The 26,964-nt window shown below is 40.6% G+C and overlaps 3 protein-coding genes across 7 annotated transcripts in view; 1 reads left to right on the top strand and 2 right to left on the bottom strand.

Annotated features, from left to right (window-relative positions):
* On the bottom strand, nt 1-9,452 carry cxxc1a (CXXC finger protein 1a). 3 transcript variants are annotated; one of them, XM_086070076.1, is made up of 14 exons: nt 9,314-9,452; nt 8,296-8,420; nt 7,733-7,833; nt 7,534-7,646; nt 7,291-7,449; nt 6,934-7,134; nt 6,753-6,863; nt 6,261-6,484; nt 4,631-4,838; nt 4,427-4,537; nt 4,299-4,348; nt 1,045-1,141; nt 763-915; nt 1-640 (listed from the first exon to the last, which is right to left on the bottom strand). In XM_086070076.1, the coding sequence occupies exons 1-14, from the start codon at nt 9,314-9,316 to the stop codon at nt 494-496; spliced, it is 1,803 nt and encodes a 600-aa protein (XP_085926202.1). In that variant the 5' UTR covers nt 9,317-9,452; the 3' UTR covers nt 1-493. The 3 variants fall into 3 exon arrangements, with proteins under 3 accessions (XP_085926202.1, XP_085926203.1, XP_085926201.1); XM_086070077.1 differs by having other exon boundaries at nt 6,934-7,107; nt 7,534-7,649; XM_086070075.1 differs by having other exon boundaries at nt 7,534-7,649.
* A 530-nt stretch (nt 9,453-9,982) lies between these two features.
* On the top strand, nt 9,983-12,677 carry LOC147178920 (myoD family inhibitor). The gene is made up of 4 exons (XM_086069836.1): nt 9,983-10,093; nt 10,585-10,706; nt 10,789-11,013; nt 12,275-12,677. The coding sequence occupies exons 2-4, from the start codon at nt 10,586-10,588 to the stop codon at nt 12,532-12,534; spliced, it is 606 nt and encodes a 201-aa protein (XP_085925962.1). The 5' UTR covers nt 9,983-10,093; nt 10,585; the 3' UTR covers nt 12,535-12,677.
* Nucleotides 12,678-13,533: 856 nt separating this feature from the next.
* tfe3a (transcription factor binding to IGHM enhancer 3a) overlaps nt 13,534-26,964 on the bottom strand; it is a 21,469-nt gene continuing 8,038 nt past the window's right edge. For 2 of the 3 annotated variants that reach the window (XM_086069828.1, XM_086069829.1), the window contains exons 6-12: nt 19,677-19,847; nt 19,424-19,504; nt 17,846-17,969; nt 16,364-16,420; nt 16,218-16,293; nt 15,992-16,139; nt 13,534-15,891 (exon numbers count right to left, since the gene is read on the bottom strand). In XM_086069828.1, coding sequence (XP_085925954.1) covers nt 15,559-15,891; nt 15,992-16,139; nt 16,218-16,293; nt 16,364-16,420; nt 17,846-17,969; nt 19,424-19,504; nt 19,677-19,847 — 990 coding nt within the window. In that variant the 3' untranslated portion in view covers nt 13,534-15,558. Of the gene's footprint in view, nt 15,892-15,991; nt 16,140-16,217; nt 16,294-16,363; nt 16,421-17,845; nt 17,970-18,934; nt 18,962-19,423; nt 19,505-19,676; nt 19,848-26,964 lie in introns of all 3 variants that reach the window. The other variant, XM_086069830.1, reaches the window with a different exon arrangement.

A 26,964-nucleotide genomic window follows, 5' to 3' on the forward strand; every position in this document is an offset into this window, starting at 1 on the left:
AACGCTGTCAGCTTTTAATGTCAGACTTTGATTACAGCGAGGTGTGCAAAATTCTAGGAAATTTCAAAGTTGGAATGTTTTCAGTTCGTGGTAATAAACAGGAATAAACCAGAACTATAAAAACTGAGAGTCGACTATTGAGAAGTAACGCATTTAAAACTTGATAAGAGTCTACTTAAAGATAAATCTTTGAAAATATCTTGTTTTTTTAATTGTCTTATTTAACATGGATGTCTGCTTATGACAAAATACAAGCTTTACATTTACCGTATGCTTGCTTGCTTACCTTCACATTGAAATTGACCAGAAATGTTCAACCTCTTTTGCAAACCTTATGAACAAAAACACAGAAGGAAACAAAGTACAAAAATAGAAAAGCAATATGATATCACACTGATATCAAATGACACCGTTAAAATGTAAACTGGTAGAAAATTGTAGTGAATCACTTGACAATGAACCGAGGAGTTCTTTGTAGTGTACTGCTGCGCGTCTAGCGGTCTTTGGCAGAGCGCAGGTCTGTGGTTACCGGGTCGTGCTGGATGGTTTGGTGCAACATGAGAGCCAGCAAACCCGCCCGGTTGGTCATGGCCGCCCGCAGGTTCCTCTCCTGCTCAAACAGCTCGTCCAGTTTGTACCACTGGCAAGAAAAACACGCATAAGCAGAGATAGCCAAAGTACTCACACATATATGGTCATTTTTTTTCTTTTTTCTATATGGCAGGAGATTCCCGCTGGACCCTCACATGGAGCTTTACATACCACTCGAACTCTCTCCAGATCCACCTCGGCGCGCCGGAGCTTCTCCCAGCAGTAGTGTTTGTTGCACTTTCTCTTGGAGACCCGACAGAACTCGCCGGTGGGCTCGAAGACGTCTTTGACCAGAGGGCAGCCGCATACCTCGTCTGCTGCCACCTGGATGAGACGTGCAAGCAACATCAAATAAGAAGTCCAACTTTTTGGGGAATATTGTCATTGCTATTTGTTTTCTGTAGACGAATGGGGGTAATAATGGATTACATTTGAGAAAGAAGCGAATCAAACCTTTGGATCTCGGGAATGTTCCGGACACAACACCTGCAGCCGTTTGCAGTAGGTTTTGCTTTGAGGGTTGTAGACGTCGCAGAACAGGCGAGTCGCTCTGTGTGACAAGCAACATGCCATGTTTTATAATATCATCTCAATCAGCTATGCTCAGCAAACACAGGTGTGCTACAACAGGTGTTACATTTGTGCCACAGCTGTCAATGCACAGAAGATCAGATCTGTGTGTGATTGTTGAAAATCAAATATAAAATCTCATGGGTGATATTAACTGACAAAGGACATTTTTGCTATGATTAGTTTTATAACTGTAAAATGTAGTCTCAGTGATCACTTTTCTAAAAGCACTTTTGTATTTATTTTATTTCATTATTATTATTATTAGGGATAGTGATAATGGGCATTTTGACAAACATTGGTATTGGCCTTTTTTTTTTAATCTGACGGCCGATAAAAGGTCAATTTCATTCCATTTTAATCTCAGGCAACAATTTTTTAGTTAACAATATAAAAGATGCTGCTGACCCTGGAAATCTTCTGAACCTTTTTTTTTGTTCGACATTAAAACAAAATTTTAAAAAATTTTTGGGGAGAGGGCGGGGGCAACATTCCGAGAAAAAAATTGCCATTTTATAAAGTGGCAAATTTGCGAGAAAAAAACTTACCAGAAATACATGTAGCGTATACTCGACTGTTTGTGCCAATACTTTCCAAATAAGAAGATAGTAATCGCTTTAGCGGAGATTAACCATATGATGTTAAGCATTGGCTCTTTGAAGCGTTGTGTTCGGCGGCCACTGGCCAGTGACAAAGACACCTCCCTTTGCGAAGGTCCACACTCGGACGATCAAGCATTTAAGTTAATTTGTTAAAATGTATATTTACTTGTACATTTATGTTTCCAAAATTATTATTATTTTTTTTTTTTTTTTTTTTTTTCTTTTTTTTTTTTTTTATAAGAGCTCAGTATTGTTCATTCGGAAATGTCATCATCATTGCTCTTTTTTTTTTTTTTTTTTTTTTTTTTTTTTTTTAAATATATATATATATATATATACACATATATACATACATATATACATATATACATACATACATACATACATACTTTTTTTTTTTTTTTTGTGTGTGTGTGGGTGAGTATGTGTGTGTGCGTGCGTGCGTGCGTGTGTTTGTTAGCTCACCAGAAAACCTATTAGAAAAAAAAATCTTATACCGTTCACCTAAATCGAACACCAGGAGACCCGAGGGGACCGAAGAAAACCAAGGAAGGTGAAATCCAGCACCGACCAGACACCCCCCACCAGAACTCCTCCCCAGCCCAAGAAACATCCAGACCCCAACAAATCCAAAAAACATAAAGTCAGGGAGGCCTCAAGAGACCAACGGAGAGACCGAGAAAAGGAAGGAAGGACAGACGAAGCCGCGTGAGATCCGAGACACCAGCCTCCACCGATTCAATAACCTGAGGAGGAAACAGATTGTGTCTGAGTTTCGGTAGATGCTGGTGTGGTGGATCTGGCATGCATGAAAATCTCCACCAAAGAGGGGAGCCGTCGACCCCCGCCGGAACAGAGCAAGCGCAACACCTCAGGGCCCCCCAGGCCGCGGCAGCGCCAAAGGACGACCCCCGGGCCCCACCAGGGCCACCGGCCGGAGAGCAAACCCAGGAGCAGGAGCGCCCCCCGCCCCAACACGGCCCGCGCCCCCGGCCCAACGCAGCAGGACGGGGCACTGCAGGCCCACCAGGCACCCCACCGGCCCCCAACCCCCGCCCCCCCACCACCCCCCGCCCCCCATCCACCCCCCGCCACCCACCCCAACCCAGCCCCAGCCGCCCCCATGCCCCCAATCCCCCAGACACCCCCCACCCCCAGCACCCCCCCACCCCGCAACCCCCACCACCGCCCCCCCCCCAACAAAGCCGCCCCCCCCCCCGACCCCACCCCGACCAACCGGCAGCCCCCCAACCCCCGACCCCCAGCCCCCGGGGACCACCCGCACCCAGGCACCGGCGCCGAAGAGGGGCCGGACAGCGGAGCGGAGAGGGCAGCCGCGCCCACCCCACCCCCCGCCGTGTGGAAGGACGGAACACCGGGGGCAGAAGGGGGAGATGGGGGCACCGGAGGGCGGCCGACACCCCCGAACCCCAGGCCCAGCGGGGGAAGGCCCCGGTCGTCACCCCAGCGTTCTTTGTGAAAATTAACCCCTGTTACTGAGTCCGCCAGCTCGCGGACTGGCGAACTCTACCCCTAAACCGTGAATGTGACCCCACCCAGTGTATATACAAGTGTGTGTGTGTGGTGCATTAAAATTAGGAGCAGGTGAACCGGAGCCGATGGAAATGATATTCCCACGCTCCGATCCACCCGCCACCCAAGCATGTTGCTGAGTGTATGTGGTGCATTAAAAAAAAATAGATAAAATAGATTGTTTCCAAAATTATTAACACGTTCATACATTTTGGTGTTAAATTTTTTTGTACAAGTATCTAAGTTGATGTGTCGAATCTGCTGCTCTCCGTCATTCACCTGCATTTACCTAAAGTATGCTAGCGCCTGATTGGTTAGTGTTAGTCAGCTGATAGGGGATCAAAAAGTAGTGTCCCATTAACCACCAACGAATACTCACATGATTAGAATATTTTATTTTATATATTTTATATAATTATTTTATTTATTATAAAGTTTTTGAGTTTTTTTTTTTTTTTTTTTTTTACAAATCTGCCACTTCTTTCCTTGGAATATTGCCCCCGCCTTCTTAAAAAAGAATAATAATTATACGTGTAAGTTTAAGATTTCAGGTATTTTTAAATATCGGAAAAATAAATATTTACTATAGAAAACTATAGAGAGCTATGGTATTTACTTTTTTAAGTTGCCATTTAACTAAGATTTACTGATAATCTTGGGAGCTCCCTGATCATTTTGTTAGATTTTTTTAAAGGACATCTATTGTCTAAGATTAAAAAAAAAACTTCTACATTTTGGAAAGTCTGAAAAGTTGTTCAATAAACATGCTTGAAGACATTACAACAAAGAACAGAAAAAATGAATATCTGCTCCATATGTCAGTTATCAGCCTCCTTGACTACTAATAATCTAGCTCTAATTATTTATCTATTTATTTTAAGTTTTATAAAAAAATTTTTTTACCTTGGGTGCAACGTAAGCTACAAGTGCTACATGTGTGTTACAAGGTGTTAAGTCTGTCCAGACAGACAGGCGGACACGTAGACAGACGGGTGTGCTCACCCTTCAATCCTCGTCGGGTACATGGATCCAAAGGAAGTCTGACTTTCGTACTGTTGGGACAAATGTGAGCCGTGGTCAGAGACTGTGATTTGATTTGGAGTTGGCAACAGGTGGCGCATCGTACCGACCTTTGCGTAACATCTCTCCATGTGCCTCAGTGCTACCTTGGGGTTGATCGGATGGCTGCAGGACACGCAGAAAATTTGAAGGTCTGTGTCGTCGCCGTCGCCTTCGTTGGCCTGTGCACACACATTTTAACAGCTCAATTCATTCCACAGCATTCACACGCAATTTGTACAACTATAGAACAACAATGTGTTAATTTTGTGTACCTCCTCGTCATGTTGCACTTGGTTAAGTTTGGAGTTGGCGATGATGCCTTCCAGCTCGTGGAAGCGCTTTTCCATCAGAGTGAGGCGCAGCCTGGTGGCCTGCTGCTCCTTCCTGATTCGCTCCAACTGTCTCCGCCCCATCTCCTCCGCCACACAGGGGCTCTGCTGCCACTGCTGGATTCTCTGAGGGACGATTTCATAGATGCGGCTGCGAACAGCAAATGTTAGTTAGTGCCTTCTAGCTGTATAGAGCAAGGGGGCGGCAACCTTTACTGTCAAAAGAGACATTTTAGGCCAAATAAATAACAAAAAAATCTGTCTGGAGACGCAACACCTTTAAACGTTATGATGAACAAAACAGTGTGTTAGTGTTATGTACTGGGGGCCCAAGAGCTAATTAGAGCACTATATAAATACTGTCTTTGAGATTCATTTTCTTCTACCTTTGTCTTTCTGGGTTTTTTTTGTGAGTGCAATTTTTCAGGTTTAGTTTTTTTTAATATATCTTTAGACTTTTCTGACATTCAATTTTCTGAAGCTATTATAGCCATTTTCTGCCTATTTTTATTCATTTTATGGCTATGGTTTCTACATTTTTGCTATCAATTTTCTGATATTTTTGGCAATTTTATGGACATTTTATGGTAATTTGGGGGGGATTTAGTCTTTTGATTTTTGGACATTTTATAGTTACTTTTTGAAGTTTTCTTTTCTGCCTTTAAAAAATTAATTACCTAACATTTTTGGCAATTTTGTGTACATTATATGGTAATTTTCGGGATTTCTTCTTTTTATATTTGACATTTTTTTAGTTGATTGATATTTTTGTAATGAATATTCAAACTTTTTTTAATTTGCAATTCTAAAGATGTTTTGTGGTAATTTTCTGCGTTTCTGTATTTGAACATTTTATGGTTACTTTTTGAACGTATTATTTTCTTCTTTAAAAAAAATAAATTTTCAGACTTTTTTTTAAAGCAATTTTGTGTACATTATATGGTAATTTTTTGCTTTTTCTCTTCCCTTTTGGACATTTTATGGTCACTTTTTAGATATGTTTAGGTATGTTTTTAAAAAAACTTCTTTCTTCATCTATTGTCATCTCTTTTTCTGATAACTTACAAATTTAAACTGTGACATTTTTTTAAATATTCAATCACTCATTTTTTAAATCTAAATTATTAATTAATTTAAAGAATATCTGAACTAAAACTTTAAAATATGTAAAATATATACAGGGCGGAGTTCCGTTCCTACGCTGGCGTAACCCAAATTTCGATTTAAGCCAGATTTCTCCGTTAAAGTCGATATTTACATCAAAATACATTGTACGATAATTTTATTTGCGCGACCCGGAAGAGCTGGAACCATGTGATATCATGGTGATACATGAATGCATGTTGTCAGTGTATACGGTTGAATACATGTGTGAAATTGTTTACGTTAGAATGATAAAGGCATTATAGTACTAAGCATTTACATGTGCATAAACTGGTGTGATATGATCAGAGTACCACAGCTGTTTCCTAGTTGTGAAAAAGGTTTGTAAAAAGTTGTTCCCGCCCCTTCAATGTGTGAGAAGTTATATACCAAATGTGTAATACACAGGTGCATGTTGGCTGACACTCACTTGGCTGCAAGTTTCTTGCCACAGGTGTCGGAACAGTATTTAGAAGTGGTCCTGGCTGCTTGAACACAGCCTGGTCCGAGACACTGGCGCAGAGTATTGCCAAGCTCCTTAGAATCCGCCTCTCCTCCGCCTCCTCCTCCTCTTTCACTGTGCCGCACACGACCCCTGTGTCGCTGTTTCGCTTTGTGACGCCGCGTCTCCTCTTTGGGGGTGGAGAGTGATTTCTGCGGACGTAGGCATCATCGTTACGTGTGGTACCGGTGTGAATTTGTGTGCTACAGTTATTACACAAGCATGTGCTACAGGTGTTCCACGCGTGCTACAGGTGCTACATGTATAACGGGCATTGCATAAATGCTACAGGTGTTACAAGCGTCCTTGCTACATGTGTTACAAAAGTTGCATATGTGTTACATGTAATAGGTGTGTGTTAAATACGTATGCTACAGGTGTCATCTGTGCCACAGGTGTTTTATGTATATTGGTACGCACCCTCTTCTCTGGCTTCTTCTCTCGTCTCTTCACGTGTTTCACCTTCACTGCCTTCTTTCTCAGCGACTCCTCCTCCTCCTCCTCTTCCTCCTCCTCTCCACTGTGCCACACCTGCAACAGAAAGACACGTCACAGGAAAAAGTGCCAATGGAAACCCACCGGCCCCGAACCATCCACTGACCAGGTCGCTAAATCCAGCAGCTTTGTACTGCTGGTAGAGCTCCAGCTCACTTTCACTGAACACATCTTCCTCCTCGTCCTCATCTGTAAGATGTCCGCTGTGTTTCCTGTGGTGGTCTCGTCGTCCCCTTGCACTGCGTCGACTCATCTCCTCTTCTTTGACGCGAAGCATCTTCTGCTCCACACCAGGAACATGCCACATCTTATGCAAAAAACTCACTTAATTTCACTCAGCACAGACAGGTGTTAAATGTGTACTTAAGACGTTATGTGTGTGCCACAGGTGTGAAGTTGTATTCCACAGGTGTCATATGCGTGCTATAGATGCAATCATTGGGTCAACGTCGTGATGACTCACCCGTGCACGGAACTGACATTGCCTCAGTCGACACTTCTGCCGTATCTTGTTGGGGCCTCCAAACTTCTTCATGTCTTTACAAAAATCACATGTGGCGCAGTCTTGAGTCCTCAAGCAGGCCTCACACTCGCCGCACATGCGTGCAGACCGTTTGATTTGCTACGTGACACAGGCGAGACAGAAATAACAATAATAAATTTTGGTCAACGGCGCGACGTGCTTTGATCCTGATTGCCAAGCCACCTGTGAGCTACGCCTGCTGTCACTCATGGACTGAAAGGGCGAGCTGCCGTCCTCTTCGGGCTCTGCCGCCTTTGTCTTCTTCTGACGATACTTAATCTCCAGAGTCGGGTCGCCTTCTGAAATGGACAAGAGTTAACATGCCATATGCGCTCCTGACCACGATATTTGATGTGCGTGGTGTTACACGTAGACCAGTCACCTCGACAAGACGGACAGAACCACACTCGGATGGCTTTGGCCGCCTTCTCTGACACGCCCACACAGCTACCATGGAACCACTCGGTGCAGCCATCGCAGCCTCTGATTGGACGACAATGTACACAGTTTATAGGCAGACATACTGTACACAGTGCTTGGCATCATCATGTGTTGCTTAATGTTGACTCTTTCCATTTCAGGGAGCTCTGCATTTTGAACATTAAAGTAATACTTGACCCATTGAGCCATTTTCAGGAAGTAAAAAGTTAATATTTTGTCCAGAATCAATTTGATAACTTCCTCATTTTTCATGTACAATTAATACCTTTAAAAACTATTTTTTTCCACTTGCTGTCAAATTGCTGGCCAAACCCAGAAAACCCTGATTGGCCATTAGCTACTTCCTCAGCACAGGGGATGTCAATATTCAGTCGTCATATGTTACAGATATTACATGAGTGCTTCATGTGTGAACGTAGGACCTAATAGTGTTACATGTGTGTTCTACAGGTGTTATTGTGTGTTACAGGTGTGAATCATTTTTAAGGCTATAGATTGGATTACATCATGAAGCAGTTGATGTCAGGTCTCCGACAGACACAGTAGACTGGACCCTTTGGCATTTTCATGGTAACATTTCCTCCTCCTTCCTCATCCTCGTCAGGATGATGATGTGACACCTCTTCTGCCTTTAAGACAAACAGATACATAACTTCTTAGCTTCAAATGTTTTTCATAGAGGTAAATCCTAATTAAACCAGGGATACACCAATCAAAAATTTATGGCTGATCACCCATCTTAAAATGATCTACTGTGCTAATAATTTTTTTTGCCAATTTTGTTTCACTCAAGATTGTTTCGCCTTGATACGGAAGAAATTATTCTTTTGCTGCTACTTCTTTGTCTTCCATGTCAATCGGTGTCAGTTGTTTTTTTGTTTTTGCTTTAAGTATCATGGTTGGTATCGGGTACTTGTGAAGGACGGTATCAGAATTCTCCCATCCCTCTCCCATTCCTTGTCATCCTTTCAATGGCTACAATACCTAAAATACCTTATGGTTGTTGTTTTTAGCAGCTGCTGTAACTGAACCACATTCAGTTTATTCCGCAACTTCCACGTGTCAGTTTTACTTATAGTTCTGCAAATGATTTCATACTTTGGTAAAAAAAAAAAAAAAAGCTAAAGTGTGCAATGACATGTTAGTCATCAGGTTCACTACAAAACAGTTTGGTTTGGTGGAATTCTATTATTCACTGTAATTTAAAAAAACACAATAAAACTAATTTCGACATCTTCATGGGTTCATTTAATTTTAAAGTGCGTAAACTCGTGTATGTTTTATGTTTGTAGGCTATTATTGTTTTGTAGGATAGATTATTACATCAAGATTTTCCTAATGCATGATACTTGTTGCTTGGCATCAAAACACACACTTCGACTTTTGCGACCGTTGAGAATATGGCATATGTTAAGAATGAACGAACGATAAAACAATTGCGCGTATAATGAAGACCATTACAGCCGCCATTGCATTATAGACGTCGTCGTTTTTCTTTCTACTTCACCGTCATGTGACTCACCATCACTTGCTTGAAAGCCAAAATACGCTTTTTATTTCCCCAAATTCATCAACAGCCTTCTATTTGTTCGACTTCACCATTCTCCTCTTCCTCACAGCAGCATCAGCCGTAGCATCTTTTTCATCCTTTTCTACTTCTTCTTTTTTACCTTTGTTGCTCTAGCGGAAAGGCAGCGACACTCGTAGGTCACAGAAAGAACTACAACTAAAAGGCGAAGTATCTTTTATTTATCATTTTTAGACGTTTTAATACTGTTTTGAAACACCTAATTGTTCCCGAGCCAAAAAAATATTTCATAATATTTATTTATTTGCAATTAATTATTAAATAACATATTAGTAACTATCCAAATGAAAAAAAGGCACAAAAACACATGAAAATCCATTCAGATTGAGCAACTTCAACAGTAAAGTATCAAGTATTGGTAGCAATACTAATCCTTCTAAAAAACATGATGTGAACCTGGCCTGGAACAAAAAAGTATTTTACATTAGGCTTACATTAATGATCACTTATTTATGATTTTTGGTAATTGTGCTCTTAATAATCCAAATTACGCATCTTCATTTACAGCGTGATTTTCTTATGAGCACATTTTCACCTTAACTGTCTGTGCACACATCAGCCGCATTTCTTGTTGTGAGGTGTGCACAACAGAGTGGGGTGGGCGTTCACACGGACACACGCGCACACACGCGCACACGACCACTCTTGAAACAGTGCCACAGACACAAACGCACAGGCCTTGAAGGAGGGCAAAGCAGCGTGCGGAGGCTGAAGGTAACTTTTTAGTCAAATACTCACATCAGCATGAGCTAACTTACTAACATTTCTTGTTATTAGCCTATTGTGGATTGATATAATAGATTGCTTAATAAATGTAAAAATGCTAACCTTATTGACAAGGAACATATCATGGAAAAGAGAATTTTTAAAGTTTGTAAACAAATACACTCTGAAGTGTCTGCAAGCGTGAAATTAAACAACCAAGTCAATCTTTACTTATATAAACACCCCCCACACCGAATTTCTCAACTAATTGTTTGGCAGCTAGGCAGGACAAAGTTCCGGTGCGAAAGAACCACTTGATGCACTAAAGCTCTGTCATGTCAAAGCCAAAAGGTAAATAGAGCTGCAATGTTCAACAGGAAGCGCTAAAGAGGTTTAATTTCATTTCCTCGTGACTTTGAATGTCTTGTTTAGTTTAATAATGATAGATTTATGTTTATTCCTCACAAAACATTCCTCATTATTCATCTCTCATTGGCAAGGATGGATGTGGAGGCATCACACTCCTGTGCCCCAGGAGGCGGAGCTACTGAGTACTCCGACCAATCAGAGTGCATCTCCAGCCAGCCAGCAACCCGCAGACCAAGCCTACTCCAAAGCGAAGGTGAGGTCACCGGAGGCATATTAAGTCCTCATATATGCTAACGTTAGCTTAGCATACTGAATTCACCTGATTTCACTTGCAGGCCAGCACGCCTGTCCGGAAGCTCATAGGGAAGTGGATGCCCAAACAAACACACCTAACTGTGATGTCATCAGTGCCATCAGCGATGTTACCTCAGGGATAGACACTTTATCACGAGATCCTCCCCCTCCTTCAGCAGCCACCAATCTGAAATGTCTCTCCTCCAATAAAAGCCACACCTCCTGCAAGACAAACTCCGCCCTCATTGAAGAAGTGGCGGGAGACGGTTAGCTGGCCATCTCACATTCTTTTTTCTTTTTCTTTTTTAACATTTTAGATTTAATGCAAATATGATGAAACTTTGGGGATTTTTGTCTGATTTTGTATTTTACGAGATTACATTATTTATCAAAAAGGGAGCAGTTTCATTTCTTAGTTTCTAAAACAGGTGTTTTCTGCCTTACCACATTGATTGACGCAATTTTGATTTGAGGAAGTGGAGCTACGATGTGATAACGTTGAAGAAGAATTACATTTTAAGAAGTGAAAGCTCCATCTATTTAATGTAGAAATACAACTAGCAATATTTAAGGGTGGTATTGAGGAATTTTAAAAATTTATTTTAGGATGTTTTACAATCTGCGCATAAACTGGGATTTAAAAGGTAAAAATATTATGCTAATGACAAGAATGGATATTAGTTAAAAAAATAAAATGATAACGTGATAACGTTGAAGAAGAATTACATTTTAAGAAGTGAAAGCTCCATCTATTTAATGTAGAAATACAACTAGCAATATAAAGGGTGGTATTGAGGAATTTTAAAAATTTATTTTAGGATGTTTTACAATCTGCGCATAAACTGGAATTTAAAAGGTAAAAATATTATGCTAATGCAAGAACGGATATTAGTTAAAAAAAATAAAATACAACTTAACGAGCTTCTCAATTCATAGCCATGTTCCTCACGCATGTCAGACTCAGCGGGGATGATGCACTTTGAACTATGAAATGCTACCAAAAAAAATAACAACATCCAAGCAATTAAGATCAAAAGTTATTGATCAAATAGATAAATCGTCAAAGGTCCTGTTTTATGATACACAAACTACACTTATCATAGTTTAACCTTTGGTTAACATTGTGTTTTCTACATTTCTGTTGAGTGTAACTGTGACAGGAAGTAGAAGATAAACACACCCATCACATTTATCAGCAGGGCACCTTTAACGTGGACCTTATCTCTGTGGCGCATGGGCATGCATGAAAAACACACACGCACACACCGTGAATGCAACATTTGGAATAGATAGTGAAAGCATATCTAAAGTAGCTTAACTGTTGTGTTTAATAATCCTGTCAACTAGTATACTGTTTTCACACTCACCTCATTCTTATTAAAGAAAGGATGCATTGACTATTATTATTTAGAGGTAATGAGTCTCAAGCTGATGTGCTTCTGTTTATTGTATTTTGTTACCATATGTTTAACAAAGTGAGAACATTCAGCGTCTTGCCAGGCGTTCACTGTGTCATATCCCCCACAGACTGTTGCGTTCACTGCCTGCTGGCGTGTCTGTTCTGCGAGCTTCCGTCTATGTGTTGGGCGGCGGAGAGGTGCGTGACGTGCGGCGGGAGCATGTCCAACTGCTGCTGGTTGATGGACACCTGTTGCTGCTGCTGCTGCTGTTGCTGCGAAGAGGCGTGTGAGGCCTCATTGGATTGTGGGATCTTGGAAGAGTGCAGCAGCTCGGCAGACTGTTTGGAGATTTGTTTGGAGTGTTGCGCAATTTGTTTCCCTTCTTGACTGGCCAGAGGACTACAAGATGACGTCACTCCAAATTTCATATGGAGTCTTTTTTCCTCATCGGATGAGATGAGGAACATTACTAGGAGTCATGTGACATGTCTACACGGGCTGCAGTCCAATTCTAAGTAGCAATTGCCTCATCGTCCAAAGATTCGGGGGGGGGGGGGGGCTCCAAAAAATTGCATGTGTGGCTGCTGGCATTGACTGGTGACCATTCTTTTGTTTGTCTATTTACCCTGCCATTAATTATGTGCCATTATATTGACTGGCAAGTTGGCAACCTGTCAAAAGATTGTCTATATGTGCCCTTTTGTGCAAGTTTTGTGGAATCACAATTTAGTAAACTCTGCGATTGACATCCCAGGAGGGGCGGGCCAGCTTGAACAGGAAGTGTGGATGTGCTTGTCCATTTACGGAACATCCAAACAGGAAACAGGAAGTAGCTGAAAAGACAACGCGAGCTGATCATGGAGCTCAGCTAACCATTGCGGCTGGACAGCCAACATCAAAGACACGTAGCCTACACATTTTTTATTTATTTATGTACACATTTTTTATTTATTTATGTAGCCTACACATTTATTCACCTAAAAGCTCTGACAAATACACCTGAAATTCTCCCAAGAGACTCGTTACTGCCATCTCAGTGAAAGGCAAACTTACAACATTTAACTCCTGTTATTTTAAAATCGAAAGCAATTAATTTTAAAACATTTCTAAATTATGTAATCACTGCGGTCAAAATGTTTGTTTGTTTTTTTGCACTAGGCATGTGGCAATGACACCTGGGACTAAATAGGGAATTAATGTCTAATTTCTTTCTTTGCAAGTAATACAATATTTATGTACACCTATTTATTTTACAATGCAGTTGGTAATTCATAGAATCACATTTTATGCACAAATACCCAATAGACTATTTATGAACTTAATTTAAAAAAAAAAACTTTATATAGAGCTTTTCAAGGGCCATAATAGTATTTAAGAAAAAAAGACTTGTGTTTTCTCACTTTATTTCTATATAAAGTTTTTATAGATAGATATGATACAATGTTACATGATTGTAAACAATAAAGATAGACTCCCTTTAGGATCCTGACAACAAAGCGTCTGTTGCTATAGTAACCAGATAATTTGCATTATAAAAAACCCCACACACAAATAATATTCATGAAAAGTTCTAACCGCTCAGCGGGACAATGCTAACGGACCTGCTTGTCACCAGCTCGCTAGCATTAGCATACACTAACTTGCGTCTGGCAGCTAACTGCTAGTGCTTGCTAGCAGAGTAAACACCTGAAATGTGACATCATACATGTGGGCATTTGGTCCCCAAAACGTTTGTACCAGCAACAGAATGGTAAAGAAAAACAAAATCAACAGGAATTACACAAGGACTATGTGGAGCTGCATTCTCGGGACTAACGAGGACGCAGCGTGCAGTGACAGATGGCTCTGATTGGCTACATTCTTGGACTGAGTGTTTGTCAAACAGACAACTGAAACACACATACAACATTTCACTGGTGTCAGGCCTAAACCTCCCATGTCACCATTTGTTAAATTGAATATTTGTTTACAAATGTATACTATTGGTCAAGCCCCATGTGTGGGTGTTATTATCACCAATGTTTGACCAATTTAAAGTGTTGAAAAAAGCTTATGATGTAATGTTAATGGTTGAACAAACAGGCCGTTTTGGGGGTCTCTTAAAAAATAATAATTTTGGAAGTATAAGGATTCCACCCAACGCCAGCAATATTCACAAGCTCACCAAAGAAGTCTATGAAAATTGTTGTAAAAAATTATATATCCAATTATATATATATATATATATTATAAAAACATATTTCAATTTATTTTGGCACTGACCTCAAAGAAACAAACAATGCTAGTGTGTCAGGATAGCATCTGCATGGTAATGTAGCTAGCTGTAGCTATGACAATAGTTTGGAGCCATGTATTCCAGTTAGAAAACGAATGGCCAAACTACAGAAAATGCTCTACCTAAATCTGAATAAAAAGATATCAACTGAATGGAAGGGGTGGTTTACCCCTTTTGCCAATCTGAACGAGCTACATGTAAACAGTTCAATGGGAATAGCCAGGCCAGGTCTGCCTCCGGTCTGCACATGCTCTGTCATGACGTAAATGAATAGTTACATTGTCGTTTACATATAGTAGTACATATAGTTTAAGTGTTAAAACAATCACGACTGTGCCAAATAGACATCGAACTGCGCTTGTCACACAGCTGATCTGATTAACAGAGAGGAGCATGTAAACCCCAGATCGGAATACATCACATCACATGTAAACGGGTGACCACAGAGCTTTGCTCGGAATGGCAAAAAAATTCTCCTTGTAAACCCGACATACATATATATAGTGAGAGGAGGGGTGATGGTGTGGTTACCATGGTGACAGAGGGGGTTATAATGTTGATGAAGCGAATTGACCGGATTAATGTGGCGACAGAGGGGAATGTCATGGTTATCATGGTGACAGGAGGGTGATGACATGGTTACCAAGGTGACAGAGAGGAGGAATGGTGTGGTTACCATGGAGACAGAGGATGGAATGGGGTAGAGGTGGTGAATGACAGTTACCATAGTGCTAAAAGGGTAGTGGTGTGGTTACATTGGTTACAGGGTGGTGATGACATGGTTACCATGGTGACAGAGGGATTGCATGGTTACAAAGCGGATAGCCTGGTTACCAGGGTGACAGAGAAGATGGGGGTGGGGGGGTTACCAAGGTCGGGAAGCAGGATTGGTGGGGTGGGGTGTTGGGGGTAAGTTGGTTACAGATGGGTGAGCGCAAGATATTATGGTGATAGATGGGGATGGTGTTGTTACCATGGTGACAAAGAGGATGGCATGGTTACCGCGGTGACAGAGTGGTGCAATGTGGTTACCATGGTTGCAGATGGGTGATGGCTCGTTATGGTGACAGATAGGGATGGCATGGTTACCATGGTGTCAGAGGAAATGGTGGTGGTGGTCACTGTTAATTGGTTGATCAGAGGTCGTCGTCCATGCTGCTCCCCCTGCTGCTGCAGCGAGACACCCCACATGACAACATGGGGTCGGCACCGCCCGCAGGTGACATCAGCCCGCCGTCCTCCATTAGGATGTCTCCGAAGTCCTCCAGCGCCGCCAGTCCCGCGTCGTTCATCAGGTCTGAGGAGAAGGAGTCGCCGCCGCCGTGAAGCTCGTTCAGCTCCGCCAAGCCCAGTGTGTCCGACGACGGCATCAGAGCAGTCGTGGTCGGCGGAGATAAGAAAGCCTGCGGGTCGGCCGGGTCACCGCAAGAAAAAGGAACGCCATGGAGGCTTGCCTGAAGCTCCAACTCCTGTGAATTACAACCTTGTGTAAGGTAGGCAGGGATGACGGGGTGCTTCGATTGGTGGGCGGGGGAAGATGTTTGTGATTGACAGGTGAGTGCCAGTGACCTGTATGCGCAGCATCAGGGTTCTGTTGGTGTGTTCCAGTCGCTTGTGTCTTTCTTCCATGTCGCGAGCTCGGTGTTGTTCCTTTTGAAGTCTTCGGATGTAATCCACAGACGCCTTCAGGATGCTTCCTTTGTTCCACCTGGCGTCCCTGTCCAATCACAAGGCCTCATTAGCGCACACGACTTAACGAGCGACGACCAACAAGAGGGTGGACGCAAGTACTGACGGTTCGGGCGTCTTGGGGACGAGTGCACCCAGTTCTTTGATACGGTCGTTGATGTTGAAGCGTCGTCTCCTCTCGACTGGAAAACAAAAATAATCTCTTTAACAATCTGGTTGTAGCACGGTTTAGGTTGTTAGTTAAGAACTCACTCAGATTGTGATTGTCCTTCTTCTGTCGCTCCTTCATCAGCGCTTTTGTCTCCACATCTGCAACATCATCATTGTGTACACGTCGGTCTTTAGATTAGGGCTTGGGAGATATGGCCTGAAAATAAAATCTGAGATTTTGATTTTTCACGCTTACAGAAAAAAGCAAATGATAGTGACGTTTTTCAAAACAAGTTTTGTGTTTTGTTTTTTTGCCCTGCAGGGATTTGCGTTATGAGCTTTAAACATATTTTTTTCACAGCATTAACTTATGTCAACACCCACAGAAAAAAATAAATAAAGATTACATACATTTCTACTTGCATTATTTCCTCATGAAAAGTGATTTGTTGGACTTTGGAGATTGTGCTAACTTGGGGTTCACTGAATAGGAAGTAAGAAGTGATGACCACGTCAAATTAAGGATGTAGTTTTGCTGACTTTTCACAGTGAAGAAAGCACACAGTCTCTGTTGCAGTTGGGCGATTGGGAGGGTCTTAACTTGCTCAACAGCCAATCAGCTGCAGGCTGTTACATCAGACTATTTGATGCGCTCACATCAGGGTGGGCAAATTTTTTGACAACAATGGCCGATCTGATTTACCTGTATATCAAGAGTCAGGTAACATATGTTGTATTATTAAAGCTGGTTTCCCCCCCTAAAGTTGGTTAATTAGTAGCTGTTAAAAACGTATTTATCATATGAATTAGTCAATTCTCTTGTTTGTAAATAATTTTATTTTTAAACAATTATATACCGGTACACATTTCACATTGTAATTAATCAAATAACGGGTTAAGTTAGCTAACATGAAATAGATCATATACAGTTTAATCAAATAAAACATAAGCATTCATTTCTAGATAGTTCAAAGAAAAAAAGGCATTTGTTATTTAATGTAATGTAATATTTATCAAAATGTATGTATATAATTTTTTTGTTCATTTATCTCATTAAATAATTTATTGATATATTGTAAATACAAAACCAGTAAAATAAATGTTTTTACATAATATATTTTAGATAATAAATAATGATCTTTTAATTAACTATAACATAATAACTGAATTATACAATGTAATCAAATTTAAAAAAGAATGAATTATTGTTTTATTATGAAAATAATATATTTTTGTTACAATTATTTATCTTTTTTTCATAATAATTTTTCTATTCACTTAACTCATGAAATAATTTCAATTGATTTATTGTAAATACAAACAATTGTATATATAATTTATTTATTTATTTATCTAATAAATAATTGGTTAATAAATTAAAATAAAATATAAATAAACATAGATTATATATATTTAAAAAATAAAGTTGATTTCATTTGTGAAATAAACCATTTTATTAAGACATTTAACTTTTTTCCTTTTGTACCTGATCTCCATGAATTAAATTAAACAGCATTTGCCCACCCCCCGCTTTACGACATTTCTCTCTTGTAACCATGGAAACACCAAAGCGCAGCAACCCACTGTTCAACTCTTGCTTGATGGTCAACAGGTTGGGCGGGCAGCTGTTGCTAACGGTGACAGTGGGTGTGGCCTTCCCACCGCTCTCCTCGTAGACGTCCGGCATGTTTCCCGCCGCCGCCGGCAGCTGGAATGACCAATCAGAGCATAGAGTTGTTGAGTAACGTTGATAGATGACGTTGCTCAGGTGGATACCGTGACCGCTGCCAGTGTCTACTGACACAAATATGGGCAGCTATGCAAACAAAAAATAAGTACACCACCATAAATCACTTTAATGGGTTGCTACATGTAATTATGCTACTGATAAGCAACGTATAATCAGATAGGCTCCAGCCAGTGCAATAAATGAGGGGTGTGAAAACATACGCAAGGTGCAAAGGCAGATCAGAAAGTCGAGGTCTCGTGCCCCTTGGTTCCACCAACTCTGCCTTACTTACATGCTAATGCTAACACGCTAAGCTATCCAGTGAGCTGCAAGTGACAAGACAAACCACACGTTCATTCAACCCTCTGGACTTTTTCTATACTTTGTGACACATTTTAAAAGGAAACTATGAACGTTATACATAGCTAATGCTAATTTGTGCTAACACTGAAGCTTTGTTTAGCTTTTGGCTTTGACAAGATAGTGCTTGAAAGTGGCTTTTTCCCTCTGGAACTTTGAACAGTCTTTCTGGTGGTCATTACGTAAATTAGTTATTATGTAAATTGCAAAGTAGCTTTACTGTTAAGTAACAGTGTGGCAGACTTGCGGAAGGGCACAGGCACATTTACAGAAATAGGCACTCCAGACAAACTGTTTGCATACCAACATTAAAGACAGTTTTCTCTAATATACACACACTATCTATACAACACTTTCTTGGAGCCAAGCTAGCATAAGTTGATGCTAAATACTAACTCCAGAAAATCATCAGCCAACAGCATACATGAAAAAAAAAAAAAAAAGAATTGTCAATTTCACTTATTTCACAATAACTGCTTCTTTGTTCTGTGAGTCAAGCTTCAAATAAAAATTACCGATAAATTGAAATAAAACAATAAAAAGTGTTTGTCTCATTGTTGCAAAGTTAAAAACAAAAGCATTACCTCTGCTTTAAGTCTCCTCTTATCATGCTCTTGCAGGAAAACTAAAATCCTCATTGTGTCGCACCACCACACGCATGCATGCACACACACTCACTGTGCTAGCACATATACGCACACACACGCGCGAATCAGTCGAACTGCTTCTGTTTCTCTATAGCGACTGTTTAAAAATGAGGAAATGTCCCTTAAGATGAAAACTTCCCTCAGCAACCTTATTACTTAGCACATGCACACACAACTGGCCAGGAAGAGGAAGGAGTGAGATCTGTGTAAGCAACACAAAAGAAGCAGAGGCAAGAAAACGCCGCCTCATCAAATTTATTTTTTTTGCTTAGTCTTCAGAATTACACACATACACCCCCCCCCCCCCCCCCCACACACACACACACACACATTCTTACAGCCTTTTGCTCTCTCACACACAAAGTCAAACACACTCACTCTCACACCCACACACGGGCATATGAGAGGAGGGGGGGTGGGCATTACCGTTGTGGCAAGCAGCGTCAGGAAGTCGTCACTGAGGCTGGACTCCAGGCTGATGATGTCATCAATGACCGTCTCATCCATCTGAAAGAACCAATCAGAAAGGATTTTAACCCTTTAATGTTGAATTACAGAGTGGGATGTGAAATTCTAAGACAAAAGACGGATAAAGTTAAAGACACACCATTTGCCAACATCAGTCATGACACATGCAGAAAATAATAAAAAAATAAAAATAAAATTAATTCAATACTACCTCCACTTTGGGACTGTTGACAGCATGCCGGCTGCCGAGGGAGGAGCCCGATGACGGTCCGGAAGCGTTGCGACTTGCAGGTCTGACGGCGGAGGACAGGTACTGTCGAACCTGCTGCTTCTGGGCCTGCTGGATGTGGTACCGGGTTGGGTTTTCCAGGTGGGTCTGGACCTGAGAGGTGGCAACGAGGTCAGCATGCTGTCCAAGTGCTAACGATAGTTAAGGAAGTTCCAGGGTTATTATAGTTTATGAGTTATAAATTTTAGTTAGTTTTTAATTCGTTTTGAGTTTTTTTTCTTTTCGTTTTTAATAGTTTTAGGGTTTTTTTATGCTTGGTTTTGGTTTAGTTTTAGTTAGTTTCCGCATTAGTTTTTTATTTTTTAAGTGTATCACGTGTGTGCAATATTTACAGTAATTTCTATAAGCCGCAGGTGTTTTAATGTTACCGTACCGGGTTTCCGCTATTTTCTTTTCCATAATGAGGGCGCAAATTGTCTCGCTCTCGTTCTGTCTCTCCTGCTGTATTTGGGCTCACTTGGTTTGGTTTGCTCTACCTGACGCTCTTGCGCTTCCGTTATAGTGCGCCCCATTGTGATCTGATGGAGAAGCCGCACCTTTGTATTAGCCGCATGGTCGAATGCAAGTGAAAAAAGTAGCGGCTTGTAGTCCAGAAATTACTTTAATGAACATCATGGTAAAGTGAAAAAAGTAAAGTTTTTATTTATTTATTACCAAGCGTCGCATTTGGGCTGAGTTAAATGACAAAGCAGGCAAGCCGAGCCATTGGACCCAAAATTCAAGCATGCAAAATTGTCAGCTAGGAACGACATCATCTGAATGTGCTTTTCTATTGGCTGCTGCTAGATGACATCACTTCAGACTAGAGTCCCACACTTTCAAACGTCCTTATTCCGGTTCATATCGAAATAAATATACTTAAAATCACATTAAATGCTAACGTATTGCATTAATTACCTAAGACTAAAACTTAACACATTTTCACTATAATTATAGTTAGTTTTGTAAACATAAAAATGTAGTTTTGGTTAGTTTTCGTTTTTTAAAAAGCATTTTAGATTTTATTTCGTTCGAAAATGTTTTTTCAATTTAATTTTAGTTATTTCGTTAACTAAAATAACCTTGGTAGGAACACATGCATAAGCGCGGCAATGACGGATCACGTTAGGATGTCATAGTTGTTAAAATTAATTTAAAACGAGATGCTGTGACTATCGCGAGACCTACAGCGAGACCAGAAACCCTAACATGGCGGCGCCCTGCTGCTAAGATAGAACTAGCTCTATTATACTAAACTAATCCAAATTTAACCATCATATATCTTGCATTTTCTCTTCTCTCTTTTTCATCCGGCAGATCTGAAATACCACCCAACGTGGAGGACCTTGAACGTTTCATCGACGGATATTTTTACAGCTGCGCGATGGAGGATCCTGCCGTCGAGAAACCATCAAAGAAACCCTCTTCGAAGAAGAGGAAAAACGATTCAGCGACGGACACGGACGACCTAACCACCACCACCACTACGGACGTTTCGGTCAGTGTGCTGGAGTCCATAAATAAAAAACTTGACGTCCTCGGCCTCATCCTCGAGGACGTCAAAGAATTAAAAGTAAGTATGGAATTTATCAGTCAGCAGGTAAGTGTCCTTAAACAGGAAAATGCCGAGTTACATTCTACACTCACGACTGTTTCAGCCGAGCTGGAAACTATGAAAAAAGAAAATAAAACGCTAAAAGAAACAGTTTTAGATGTACAATCCCGTAGTATGCGGGAGAATTTAATATTCTCAGGTATATCTGAGAATACCTCTGATAACCCAGAGGTTGAGATAAAAAAAATTATGACGAATTCATTAAATATTCCTCAGGAGACGGTAAATAACATCTCTTTTGACCGGGTACATCGGCTTGGAGCCCGTAGAGGCAACAAACCCCGTCCTATTATTGCAAAGTTTGAGCATTTTAAACAGAAATTATTTGTTAAAAGTAAAGGACGGGAGCTTAAAGGGACCTCATTTGGAATGAATGATCAATTCCCGAGAGAGATCAATGAGCGGCGAAAGGTACTGTTTCCTATAATGAAACAAAATAGGCAGGAGGGTAAACGGACTACGATAGCCGTTGATAAGTTATATATCGATGGCCAACTATTCCGGAACCCCAATTCCACTCCCTGGTTGTTCTAATTAGCATTGGTGGAACTAAACTTAGTTTGATTACTAGGTGTATACATATACTGTATATGTGGTTATAAAACCAAAAACATGAATACTTATTATGTTTAGGCTATATTATAAATATAATATTAATACACAACTATATCTAAAGTATATTTATAAAAAATAAAATAAAAAAAATCTCGCTGGGGTTACTGGTGTATTGTTATGTTTAATCCCCTGTTAATTTCCCTCACTTTCACCGCCCTACTCGTTTTTGCACTGTTTTATTTACTTACACGTTACCTTACACGTTACCTTACACGTTACCTTACACGTTACCTTACACGTTACCTTACACATTACCTTACATGTTGCCTTATACGTTACCTCATATTTTATACAAACTATATAAATCACCTAACCACTTTGATTCTATCCTATAACATGCCAGTGGTGGCAAATGGCCTATACAGATATATACATAGGACTGTGTTTTTATTATTTGTATGCATAAATTAGTTCTGGTTTCCTGGAATGTTTGTGGCGCTCGCTCACAGGCAAAAAGAATAAAAACTTTAGACCATCTCTTAAAATTAAAAGCAGATATTTGCCTCCTACAAGAAACCCACCTACAAAAATCTGAAGAAAAATTACTTATTGATAAAAATTTTAGCCAAGCGTACTCTGCCCCTTATAACAGTAGACAAAGGGGAGTCTGTATACTCATACATAAGAATTTACTCTTTACTCTAAATAATACAATAACAGACCCAGAGGGCCGATACATTATTATTCAGGTGACTATATTTAATAAAATATATACATTCGGTAATTTATATGCCCCTAATAATGATGATCCGGCTTTTTTCCATGAATTTTTCTCTAAACTGTTTGAATTAGCAGCGAACTCTACTATTATTATTGGAGGAGACTTTAACACAACCTTAAATCCATTAATAGATCGTTCTAATAAAACAACATGTATAAGGCGATCACAATCCACAAAAGTAATAGGGGAATATATGGATGACTTTGGCCTCGTCGACAGCTGGAGACTTAAAAACCCAAATAAGAAGGAATTTACCTTCTTTTCCGCTGTGCACCGGTCCTTTTCAAGAATTGATTTTTTTCTTACAAATAATTCTATTGCTGATAAAACCGTTACAAAAATACATCCTATTATTATTAGCGACCATGCACCAGTCTCCCTTTCCCTACAAGTTGATTATACCTTTAAACCACCACCTACATGGCGTTTTAACATCTCACTACTAAACGACGCAGAATTTGACAAAATTATAAGAAAAGAATGGGCAGACTTTTTGGAAATAAATGACTCTCCAGACCTATCTCCAGCTCTTCTCTGGGAAGCCGGGAAAGCAGTAATTAGAGGTAAAATTATATCATATTCATCTTATAAAAAGAAACAGGATCAAAAATTAGAAAAAGACTTGGAAGATAAAATTAAACAACTGACGGATGAGTACGCAATAAACCCAAATAACCAAATATGGACTGACTTACAAAATACAAAAATACAGTTAGACGATATGTTAACTAAAAAGACAGAGTTTATAATACAACAATTGAGATACAACAACTTTGAATATAATAATAAATCAGGTAAATTTCTTGCAAACCAACTTCAACGTAATCGGGAAAAATCGCTTATAACGGCTATTAAAGGTACAACTGGTGAATGTACACAATCACCAGAAGAAATTAATCAAATTTTTTATAATTATTATCACAACTTATACTCAGAAACTAATAAACCTAACCCAGAGCATATTGAGGCATTCCTCAGTAGCTTAAGTATACCTCAGGTAACTACTGAATATAAAGATATGTTAGATGCACCACTTACTATAAACGAGTTGTACAGTGCTCTAGATAGTATGCCAAATGGCAAAGCACCCGGCCCGGATGGTTATCCGGCTATATTTCTAAAGCACTTCTGGTCAATGCTTGCTCCACTATTCTTAAGAGTAGTAACAGAAATTAAAACTAATGGTCACATACGCCCACACATGAATACAGCAGCAATTAAACTTTTATTAAAGCCAGAAAAAGACCCCACCCTTCCATCAAGTTACCGTCCGATTTCACTAATTAACACTGATATTAAAATTATCACTAAGGCTTTTACATCTAGATTAGAAACAGTAATCCCGACAATCATTCATAGCGACCAAACAGGCTTTATTAAAGAGCGTCACTCTACTAATAATATTAGAAGGCTCTTTAACCTTATTAGTATGTCACAGCGGCATGATAAAAAGGCAGTTATTATATCATTGGATGCAGAAAAAGCTTTTGATAAAGTTAACTGGTCCTTCCTCTTTGCTGTTTTAAATAAATTTGGCTTTGGGAAGTCATTTATTCACTGGGTGTCAGTATTATATGATTCTCCTAAAGCTACTGTTACTACTAATGGGATTATATCTAAGAGTTTTACTCTACAGAGAGGCACAAGACAGGGATGCCCACTGTCGCCTTTATTATTTGCAATATTTATTGAACCGCTTGCATTAGCCATACGCCAGGAAAGAATGATTCAAGGAATTCACTCTGGGGTAACAGAACATAAAATTAATCTATATGCCGATGATATTTTACTTTATTTAGAAAAGCCTGCTATTTCATTAGGGGAAGTATTTAACTTAATAACTAAATTCTCACAGGTATCAGACTATTCTATTAACTGGACAAAATCAACACTTCTACCTATTACAGAAAATTCATGGAACCCTGCAAGCCAGGACCCATACTACTCATTTCCTATAGGTAATTTAAAATACTTAGGCATAAAAATCTCACCTAAATTAACTGATTTAGTTAATTTAAATTTCACTCCACTTCTGGATAGCATTTATAGTGACTTGGAGCGCTGGAATAATCTTCCTATTTCTCTAATAGGACGAATAGCCACTATTAAAATGAAAGTTTTACCCAAAATAAACTATTTTTTCTCAATGATTCCATTTAAACCTACGGCTAACTGGTTCCAGTTGTTGGACTCAGCCGTTACAAAATTTTACTGGAAAAAAAAAAGAAGCAAAGATTAGTCTATCTACTCTTCAGAAAAATAAATCCAAAGGAGGTCTAGAGGCACCAAATTTTATGCACTATTATATAGCCAACCAGCTACAATATATTATTTTATGGGCACAACCCAATAGAGATACTAACTGTTGGCTGGAACTAGAACAGAAGGATTGTAATAACCTCAGACTCCTAGATTTACTCTTTATTACAACATCGATTAAGCGCCATAACTGCTTTAAAAATCCAATGATTTCCGCCACCCTGACTGCCTGGTGGAAGGCACTAGAAATGACAAAAGCCAAAGTGGAGCCCAGCGGGCTTTCTCCCCTATGGCATAACCCCGACTTTCAAATTAACAACCAATCGTTTTATTTGAATGTGTGGGAGCAGAAAGGAATTACACATCTCCACCATCTCTTCTCAGATAATATGTTTATATCATATACATCCTTGCTCCAAAAATATAAAATAAAAAACGGAAACTTTTTACATTATTTGCAAGTTAAAAGTATGATAAAGAAACAAATTCCAACACTCCAGGGTACGCTCCAACCGCCTGTTTTAGCTAAAGATATTACCAAGCTTTCTCCGACAACAACAAAAAAACTCTCAAAAATATATAAGTTACTTTCATATACTGATAAAACGTCTTTACCCATCTCAAAATGGGAAACAGACTTGTCTATAGCTCCGGAATCTGTCTTTTGGATTCAAGTTTGTGAAAATGTTTTTAAAATGACAAAACACACAAATTTACAACTTATCCAATATAAAATTATTCACAGAACATACATTACTCAATATATGATGAAGAAAATGGGACTCTCAGACTCCGACATTTGTCTCCAGTGTTTACAAAACACTACAGACACTTATTTTCATGCTTTATGGTTATGTACTCCGGTTATGTGTTTCTGGACTAAAGTCTTAGAAAAACTTTCCGCTGTCTTGGACTGTAGGATACCGTTCTCTCCAAACTTGTGTTTGCTAGGTGACTTAACAACAATTGACTTACCACATAAACAATTTCAATCTATACTTGTAGCCCTTACTATCGCAAAAAAAACAATTCTTGTTAACTGGAAAAATAAACAAACTTTGAATATCGACCAATGGTCTAACCTCCTCATAAATCATATTTTAATGGAAAAAATATCTGCCTCAAATAAAAACCAAATGTCAAAATTTAAAGAAACATGGTCTACGTATATAGAATTTTTTAACCTAAACTTGGATTTTAATTCTGCCTGTTAGCGAGAGCCACAGCAGCGTTATAACTGGCATTGATGTTTCTGTATTAGGCAATTTGTAACTAATGGTTGTGTTTCCATAGTCAGGAACCCGGCTGCTGCCAGCGGGATCGAGCGGATTCACCTCCGATGGGCACCAGGGGTTGATATTCGGATTCACGGCATGCCAGTGGGTTAATTCTGTGGGTGCTGTCCCCCCTGGCGGGGAGTGGGCGGGTCTGCCCCTCTGTTGGCTGCTGGGTGGCGGCTGCGTCTTGGCCGTTCCCTGGGTCTCTTGGGGGGTGCTGCGTTGCGGGGCTTTCCCTGGTGTCGGGGGCGGCGCCGTTCCGGCGCGGTCCGTCGCTCTGGGCCCGGCGACGCGGTTCGGGGCCTGTGGGCCGCCGGGGTGCCCGGTGGTTCCCTCTCCCCTCCCCCTTCCTCCCCCTTGCTGCCTCTCCCTCCTCGCCTCTCCCCGCCCGTCCTCCGCCTCCCTGTCCCCTCTCCCTCGTCGCCCTTCCTCCTCCTCTCCCCCTCTCCTTGCATCCCTGCCGCTGCCCCCTGCCCTTCTTGTCGTCCCCTTCCCTCCTCCCTTCCCCTTCCCCGGTACGCCTTCCTTCCCCTCCCCTGGGCCGGGGGCTCCATCCATGGCCCGGGTCTCGGTGCTATGGGGGCCGGCGGGGGTGGCTGGGGTTTGGTGTCGTGCCCGCCCCGCTCCGGTGGGCGTCCTGACACCTCGGGCGGGACCCAGTATCCGGGGGGCGAGCCCTATCGCCCCGCCGGACGGGTCCCATATGCCCGCCGGGGTCCTGGTGGGGTGGGTGGGGGCTTGGTG

Source organism: Leptonotus elevatus, chromosome 2 (genome assembly GCF_054856555.1).
Source record: "Leptonotus elevatus isolate MCC_2025b chromosome 2, RoL_Lele_1.0, whole genome shotgun sequence".
Taxonomy (NCBI): domain Eukaryota; kingdom Metazoa; phylum Chordata; class Actinopteri; order Syngnathiformes; family Syngnathidae; genus Leptonotus; species Leptonotus elevatus.